This window comes from Atta colombica, unplaced genomic scaffold, assembly GCF_001594045.1.
Source record: "Atta colombica isolate Treedump-2 unplaced genomic scaffold, Acol1.0 scaffold344, whole genome shotgun sequence".
NCBI classification, from domain to species: domain Eukaryota; kingdom Metazoa; phylum Arthropoda; class Insecta; order Hymenoptera; family Formicidae; genus Atta; species Atta colombica.
In genome coordinates this window covers 602,917-612,595 of record NW_017259453.1, presented here as the reverse complement: position 1 = coordinate 612,595, position 9,679 = coordinate 602,917, and the positions used below count along the sequence as shown (strand labels likewise).

The 9,679-nt window shown below is 34.3% G+C and overlaps 1 protein-coding gene across 1 annotated transcript; it reads right to left on the bottom strand.

Moving 5' to 3' along the window:
* Nucleotides 1-2,233: 2,233 nt before the first annotated feature.
* LOC108690652 (hormone receptor 4-like) lies at nt 2,234-3,150 on the bottom strand (the record flags this gene model as incomplete). The annotated part of the gene is made up of 1 exon (XM_018198046.1): nt 2,234-3,150. A coding segment is annotated over exon 1 (886 nt), but the record flags the coding sequence as incomplete, so codon positions are not given.
* Between the last annotated feature and the right edge of the window lie 6,529 nt (nt 3,151-9,679).

The following is a 9,679-nucleotide window of genomic DNA, read 5'->3' as shown; positions in this document are numbered from 1 at the left end:
TATATTGTGTATTCAAAATTTACGTAGAGTTACATGTATGAACTAGTTGTTTAATAAAAAAAACAAACTATTTATTTGTTCTATATTTTTGTAACTAATCAGTAAATCGCAACAAAATTTTGCATAAATTATTTTGAATATTAGTATTACTTTATAAAAGAAAAATATAAATTTTTTAATCATTTAAAAAATTTTAATTTTTAACAATAAAAATAAAATAAATAAACTAAAAATGTGTTATTAAAAAAAAATGTAATCTTATTCACACAACTTTCATATAGTATATAGTTTATTTAAAGTATAAATATTAAACATACTTCCAAACAAATTTAATTTTCTTTGCAGAAATTATATGTCTAATACATTCTTAAAGAATATTAAAAGTAAAATCATATTTAAGTAATATCGCTCTTTTTTTTATTATTATAAAATTAATTTGAATAAAACGCTATTTTTTTGTACATTAATTTTTAGCGTTAATAATAGAGATAACAAGTTTTTGTTGTAAACAATTTTACTTGGAAACATAAATTATGATATTCAATCTCTCCTGTATGGTATAAAATTTTATTTTCTATTGTATCATATGCAATGGATTCAAAAGAAATACTTGCAAGCTGGAATGAACAGCATTTTCCGCAGAATAGAAATTTTTGTGGCGGCAAGGCCAATAATTCTGAAGGGACATTACGTTGCAAAAATTATCTTTGGAAATTCTTTAATGAGGACTTCTTTCTACCTGCTGAAATAGTTTCTAGTTTAGCATAATGTAAAAAAACGATAAACTTTGAAGAAATGAATGCGTTACAAGCACTTATAGAGGCATTACTCTGTAATTTGTAAAACGTTAATTAATATATCTGTGTGTTGTGGTTACGCTCAAAATATCTTTCTATTTTTATGAAGATAGGAAGCACGCGTATATTAATTCTGGAAGTAGTTGTCTTATTAATTATGAAAGAAGAACTACATTCGCGCTAATTGCCTTAATTACAACAACTAGAAGTGCTATACCATCACCGGCATCTGTTTCAAGTCTTGAGCACTAGCAACTTTGCACAATGATGAATGTCTACTTAAAACACGGCAGAATCTCTGTGTCGAATTTCGAAATTTATTTTTGTCCGCAACACTGAATTGTGTGCTGTGGACGTCCCATTATTGTAGTACGTTCGCTACTGTGCGAAAGATGAAGATATATTAGGCGTAACCGAATTCACCTATAAAACGAGGTGCCGTTACAACCTCACACAGGTGATTGCAAGGTGCTAGGATAGATAAATTTCAGGCCATAACTCTTCGGGACCGTTCTAAAGCTCGTCACCTTGTAAACACATAATGTAATGTATATCTACTAAATATATAAATAGATATTCGGCAGGTCTTTTATGTGTTCAGAAAACAAGTTTCGGTACCAGCGTCCCTTCAAATTCTTATTGCTGTTTATTTTGTAACAATATTGATAAATAAGAATAATAAAATAGAAAATATAAACATGTTAATAAGTTCAAATTTTTGCTTTTTATTTCGTTAAGGAGGAACAATTTTTGTGATAGAATCAAAGTGAAAAAAAAACATTAAACAGAAAACATGGCAGCATCTTGTATCACAAATATACTTTTAAATATTAAATGTGTTTTATTAGTATGTGTATCATTTCATGAACGAGGCGCTACAACGTATCCTTTGTAAGAAAAAGAATGCTATAGTAGAAATAAATCATTATTCTTTTTAAATAAATTAATATCGAAAAATGTATACATTTGAGGAGAAATATAAATTTGTCCTATTACATTTATTTTACCATAATATTATGATAATAGACTTTATACGTTTAAGTTTATTGAGTATATAAGATATCTCTTCAAGCCGTCGGATATATTTCTGTAGCGGTTAATTACGCTTCCTCCACGATATAACCCAAAATGAAAATATTGATAACATTTATTAATTATAGCGCAAAACTGAGATTAATATATAAAATTATACTTTGCTAATTAAATTATGTGCGTTTGTACTTATTAAATAAATAAGCTGATAAATATAAACAGTGGTTTCCAAATTGGAAAATGGATATAAAAAGATATTTAAAAATAAAATGGAACAAGGATAAAGATAGATAAAAAAATGTAATATTACAATATAAATGACGAAAACAAAATAAATTTCAATATTATTGTATCAAAAGTACAAGATATACATACAATATAATTGTAAATCCATATAAACTCACCGACGCCTGCAACATGAATTTTTTTCATCCATGGATAAATCGTACGATCTCTATTCTCCTCGTCTTCTTCTTCTTCTTCCATCATTCCCGGTGAACCCTCCATCTGACCATCTTCTATGTCATCCGCGTCCGAGCTGTCTTCTACATGATGTTGTTGCTGCTGTGGCGGCGTTTGTTGTTGGCCGCTCTGTATATGTTGAGATTGCTGAGACAACGATTGTTGCGTTTGAAGATCAGGTGAATTGTCTCGGTGCAACTGACCCGAACCGGCTGGACTGCAGGCATTATTTTCATGCTGATGATGCTGAAGGGCATCTGGCTGCTGCTGCACATGATTCTGCATTATAGATGGTGACAGAGGCGTGGATCCAAGGATAGTTGACGTCGGTACAGATGGTTGTTGCTGCTGCTGTTGTTGCTGTTGACTTTGTATTGACGACGGACACGTGAGCGGTGGTTGTTGAGCTTCCGGCGGCATCGCTAAAGCACCAACCGCGTGATGATGAGAATGTAAACTAGCGTGATGAACTGCATGCACTTGGTGATGAGGATGATGAGGTCCATAATATCCGCCATATCCTGCATATCCTCCGTTTAATTGTACCGCAGAGGAAGCCCCGTAAGGAGTCGACGCCGCTTGATGATGATGTTGATGGTAGCCGTATTGTAGTTGAGATTGTGGATGGCTCAAATGATGACCACCGCTACCGCTTGAAAAGAAGTCTGCTCCGGTCGAAGGTATATAATTATTTTGACTGTATTCCTCGTTGGGAGGAAACTTTGGATCAACCAACGAGGAAGTAGTGGCTAGATGATGATTTCCAGCTTGTTGTTGATGCTGATGGTGATGATATCCACCAGCGGCGGATGGAAGGAAGGAATTCATGTTCCTGAGTACTTTTTTATGAAAAACACGCACTCACGATAGTCCAAATGAATTTTAAACAATCGCACTTCTTGATTCTTCTCTTTTATCTTGCTATCTGCATCAATTCTTTGATGCGGCACACCATTTCGAGTTCATATAATATTCATTCTCAAGCTTGCACTGCACGACACTGCGCTATGGTCCATCGTCCACACCTCACCGTCTCCTGCGAAAAGGGGTGACGTTTTCTCAAAAGGAGGAAAAGAGAGAAAGAAAGAGAGGGAGAAAAGAGAAAAGAAATGGAAAGAGCGGGGCCACAACGAGCACAGGACTCCCGGTGGACAGCTGCTTATTCTCTCCTCTCCTTCCGCCACTTTCGCGATCCTCCACGACCTCGTTCGCTCCTTCCCGCCCACCGGAGCCCAATTACCATACCACGTGACCACAAAACCGACCAATCGGAGCTGCTTCTAGTCCGCGACCATGATGGATAACTACGGCACGCATGCAACACGTGAGTGGCGCCGCGAGAACCACTGCGGCAGGTGCAGCAACTTCTTGCTTTGCTTCGTTATTTCACGATTGTCATCGGGGAATCCGTAGACACACTTGTAGTTTATTAATTTTTACGCAAGTGTCTTGCTTCTTAATATAATACACTACACTTTTACATAAACTTTCACTTCTTATTCACATTATCAGCTTAATTCGAGTATCAAGCTGACTTTTCTGCAAACAATTCTGATAAGTCAAGCGTTTCCATACGAATCATTTTTTTTTTTAATAAACAAATATGTTACCTCCGAATTGCACTTCAGTCACTACTATGTTTCAAACTGTTAATGATTTCTACTATAAATATAAAGATTTAGTCAGTGAAGTTTCGACGGAAAGCCCTGAAAGTGAGCTCGTCGCGCGTCAGCAGAAACTCGTCTGGCAACTCTGGTTTGCTTCCAACTCCCTCCAGCTCCGTTCGCGCCGGTTGGTTTTGAGCCGATGCGGAGAGCCGAGTCCCCTCTTTCTCGTCATGCGTCTTCTCTAGAATCACCCCCACTCCGCGGCAGCATGAGACCAACCCCTGCCACGGAAACAGTGGATCTTGTGCCCTTATGGGGCATACTCGAGGTACCTATATAACCATGCAGTCACTCCTACATATTCCCCTAACCCGCCTCCATGCTTCTGAATTCATCTTATAGCCAGAGTTAATGCTAAGAGAAACGGTGGCAATGAACGTTAATGTTGTTGATATCGAATATCGTTGTGAGGACAATCGTGATACTAATTCAGAACTACTTGTTGTGACCAGCAGGTGTTACCATAATCGCATTACAGCTCCATTTGCCAATATTATATGAAAACTGAACGTTAATTGATCTCTATTAAGTCTCTTCCCTATTAAGTGGATATAATTTAATATCTGAAGTTGCTATTAATAAAATATATTTATTTATCAATATTAATTGATATTCATACAAACAAGTTAAATATATTTTCTGTATCTATATTAAGTAAAAATAGACACATTTTTATAATAATTATTACGAAACAAGGAGAAATGAGTAAAGGATAAATGGATATATGCTATTGTTAAATTAGCCATCTTTAATTTTATAATTAATTGATACTCAAGTGATATGTTACGTAAGACGAGATTAAATTGGCTAAATTAATAGTAATAGATTTGCTATTCGATTACATTCTGCTCATATTAATACATTGGTGTCTCGGCGTACTCGGTCAAGTACGTCTACTCGCGATCAGCTGCGTGGCATAGAGAATATAAAACGCCGAGTCATTACACAAAGAGCATACTCACTGTGTTTTGCCTTGGTACGACAATACAGCACGGTAAATTTAAGCTACATTGACTGTGTGCTGTATAAACGATTCAGGAAATAACAGTATATTGTAGAACGGTATTATAGAACAAAAGCGATGTAAGGCCAATATTAGTTCGTATGAATTACGTAAATTTTAGTTTAAAATTCATACTTTTGATCGAAAAGCGATTTTTTTATTATCGAAAATCCTTTAATTAATGTCAGATACACCAAATAGAGAAAATAGAAATAATTTAGGATTGAATATTTTCAGGAAGGTTGAAAACGCATCGCGCGTTTTTACGAGATCTGTCTTTCTCTCTTGAGTTAGTTCTTCGTTTATCCGGATACGCCACGGCTTATTTCTATTTTTCTTATGGCCACTTCATGTCGCTTCAAGCAGGAGAGCGGAGCTTTGAGTGGAATCTGGAAGAGTCCAGAGGGGTTGAAGGGGCCGCTGAATGACGTAGAGAAGGCTAGAGGGGGTTGTCTTCTCGTTTTGCGACACAACCTCGTCTTTATCACCGACGATGCTCGGGAACTGCTGTCCTTCTCTCTTTTCTCATTTCCACCGCCATCTTACGCCATCTCTACTTTCGTCGTCTCGCTCCTTTCCTCTGGTTCTGTTCCGAGTCTTCTGCTCTTGTCTTCCGGCGAAACACGATCAATCACTTTTCCCAGTCTGCCGGCATGACACCCCCTTTACACCCACGGCTATCCTCGAAGAGGGCCTGCTTCGTCAACGAGTCCTTTCGGCTACCGGACGAATGTGTGATCATCCAAGTGACGATTATCGTGAGATCACACACGTGGGTCTGTCATATCACTTCATGAATTTTGTTGTCTATCAGAGGATTGTCGATGTTTTGACATCCAAAACGAATTATGTTTCTGAGAAGTTGTATTGACATTTTAGAGATGTATCAAATATTGTTAATATTAATAAATTTTTAAATAATATATTTGTAATTGAGAAAAATCTATTTGTTGAAGTTATTCAGTAGTGTTACATTTAAATATTTTGGAGTCGGAATAAACATTACAATGACAAAAATGCTCTTTTTAAATAATTATAACTAACTTTTTAAACTATAACATATATTCTTCTCTCTCTCTCTCTCTCTCTCTCTCTCTCTCTCTCTCTCTCTCTCTCTCCCCCCCTCTCTCTATAAAAACCCGCTTGGCAAGAATTCTTCGCGGATTCAAGATTTAAAGAGTTCAACGGACTTGCATCATGATAATGATAAATGAGGACGAAACAGTTTACGATTTAATATCAATCTTGGCCAAGGCTGGTGCTTATTATTGCCCATTAGTAAAGTTTTAATAACGCAATACGGTGCTCGGACGGGGGTGGAACCGTTGCGATTTATCATTTTCATCGCTTTATTAACGGCGTTTCAGTTATATTCAACTTGTTGATCGCTTATGAAAGAGGAGCATCGTCTCTGATATTGAAGCTGCGCGAATTTGCGTTTCCGGGATTATTTTTAGCGAGGTCCAACTGATTAATCATCTCTACCAAAGGCAGAAAACTGCAGATGAGATATTTTGAGGGAAATTGATATGATTAAAAAAATATATATAATTGTTGAAGTTTCATTTCTACAGTTATAATAAGTAGTTTATAGGAAATATGATGATATATGAACATGAATGCATTGATGAATAATATAATAATTGTTGTTTCACTTCGCAAAATTGTAGAATAAGTCAGTCTTCAAAGAAATCATAATTTAATCTTTATTACATTCTTCGGGGAATTATCGATCAATGATTCGTTCTAAATTCAAAGTACGTTCAAAATATTTGCGAATCAATATAATTCTATGATGATCGATAGATCTTTTGGGGAAAATCATGCGCGATACATCTTATGCATAGCATTTCAAATTTTGAAATTTAGAAAATGTGAATGTTTTTCGCATTCGTTCTAACTCAAGGTGTTGGCAGCGGATCTGTCCAAGGTGAGAAACATGAGTCTCTGGAGATTCGCTTTCGCTGCTGAGTCACGATCTCGAGCTTGCCGACATGAAAAGGGGTCCATGTTCCCTTGGGGACATCCAGTATACATCTGATGCCTTAGATGCCTTCCGAACGTCCTTCAAAACTGTTTCTTTTTTTACGTATGCTCGATTAGACAATATAAAAAATATGCACAAATATTTTGTAATTTTTTTCAATATGAAAAGAAAAATATAAATAAAAAGTCAAAGTCAAAGTCATTATTTTAAAAAGAGAGAGTTATGAGAAATAATTATAGCGTATCACTTTTGCTGTTGAAATATGAATGCGTTTTTATAACTTTTATAAGTTTTTTTAATAGAGAAAATATAATTACAAAATTTTTAGATGATTATTTATAAACCGCAATTTATGGTCAAAAAAATAATTTGTTAAAAAAAAATATTTTTATAAAAAATGTAAAAAGTATCGCGCGAAGCGACAATAGCTCGACGAGCGGCATTAACGCAAAGTCACGTTGATGGCAATGAACATGACATCTTTCATCAGGCAACTGGACGAATACCCCAAGTTCGATGTCTGAAGCAGCAGTGTGAGTGAAAGTGTCAGCTGTAAGTCATTTCTTGGCCAACAGTAGCCCCACTTACAGGATGGGAGAAGATGAAGAGTCACTAGAAGTGCGATAATTATCGACTGGGCATTGCAGTAAAGATGTTAACGCGACCTTCGATCTGTAACCTCGTACAATTACCACCTGACATCGCCGCTTGAAAGCAATTTGCATATACAACGCACTTTTCCAGCTTCTTTGAAAAGATAGCGGGAAATAAAAAAGTGCCTGTAGCCGTTTATGTCGACGACGTTTATGAAGAGATGCAAAAGTGGCTCGTTACCTTTGCAATTCGAAGCGTCGTTAGCGCCAATCCCTCTTGACAATCTTGACACTCTTCCTCAAACAAATCCGGGGTCAACTAACGCGAGAACATACGGAATGTGTGGTTTGCACAGGCGTAGCTGAAATTACTGAAAGCATTAAAACTGTGCTTAAATTTTTAAAAACGATACTTATATTTGCAATTGCAAATTTGCTTAATAAATACTTACAAATTTTGCTAATAAGATGTAGATCCATCATTATTATACAGCAATAATTAATGCGACAATATATAAGTTTTTTATGACCTTGTTTTATACACATATACATGTAATTACATAATTATAAATTTATTCTAACTGTTCTTGAATTTTATGTTGACCAAAAAATCCAAAATCAATGAATTTTTAAATATATCATACACGATATTATAAACGGTGATGGATGCATATAGTTTTAGCATTGTCAGCTGTTTTTATTTGCAACAGCAGTAGCAGCAGCATTGCTTACCGAAGAGACGGCATTTACGCGAACACATTTACTCGTTCTACAGGATGCTGTTGATTACTGCCTGAAGCAGAAAGAAAGAAGGAGGTAAGGAGGTTAAGGTCGTTTGCCACCCATGACCCTGGCAATTACCATACGACACCCTCGGTCTTCCGTTTCAAAAGCAGGTTTGCACACTATGAATGTTTTGGTATTGTTCGAAAAGAATAGATCAGGTTTTCTGATGATTGGCAGATGATGACCTAGAATCTGTCTCACTGCTAATTGTTTCCAAATGCGTCTGTGTGGGACTTTGACGAGTAGCATGCTTTGACAGATCCTTTGAAATAAGGGCATTTCAATATTGACTACAATAACCTTAGAATAAATCATGAATGCCAACGGAATATATAAAGGACCTTTTTATAATGAAAAAAATGTAAAAAATTTTAGAAAATTTTTAATCTTCAAATTACAAAAACTTTAAAAAATTTTTGTTATTAAATATTTCTTTTACTATAAATAAACGAGTCTATTGTATCTAAAAAAAAAATTATGAAGAATTAACAAAATCTGTGTAAAATAATGTACAATGTTAATATATTTTTATCATAATTTTTATTTTTGTCGATTAATTTCGTTATTCTAATGTATTGCAAACAAACTTAAAGCTATTATAATGGATGACTTTGTATATAATAAACAGTAAATGTGTGTATTAAAAACAAAAATGTGAATCCACAAATAAGTATACAACAACAAATGCTCTTATTCTTAAATATATTCACAATACTTATAAACATTGTTAAATCCATAGTGTCAAATTTAACCTAATGTGAGTCGCCACTGCTCCTACTAAATATATTATTATTTTTTACTAAAATGATAATTAAATTTGACACTATATAATGTTAAATTGACACTGTATAGTGTCAAATATAATCATTCACACTCACATTAAATTAATTCGACACTATAAATTTAACAGTGAAGGCTTGTTCAAGACGTTGAGCAAGCAGTGCTAGTGAGAATATATTTTTATTTAGTTTATTATGTTATTACAATAAATATGTATCTTTATACTATTATATATTGCAAATATTAAATAATTTATTAACTACATGTGTGCAATTAATAAACAAGTATTAAATAAATGATAATATTAAATTAAGCTTATTTTGATTTTATTTGCTTCTCTGTGCTATTTTTAATAATTGACAATTTAAAAGAATAATTAATCATAACATTTTCTTATATTGCAAAGTTATTAGAATCTTTTATAGAAAAATAACTAGCCAAATCTTATGACATTAAAATCAAACAAAGAAACAAAAAATTCATTTTATAGATATCTAAAGTATTATATAAGGATACTTACGTTAGAATTATTTTAATTGGATATTGAAAGGAGTGTTAAAATTAAAAATTGT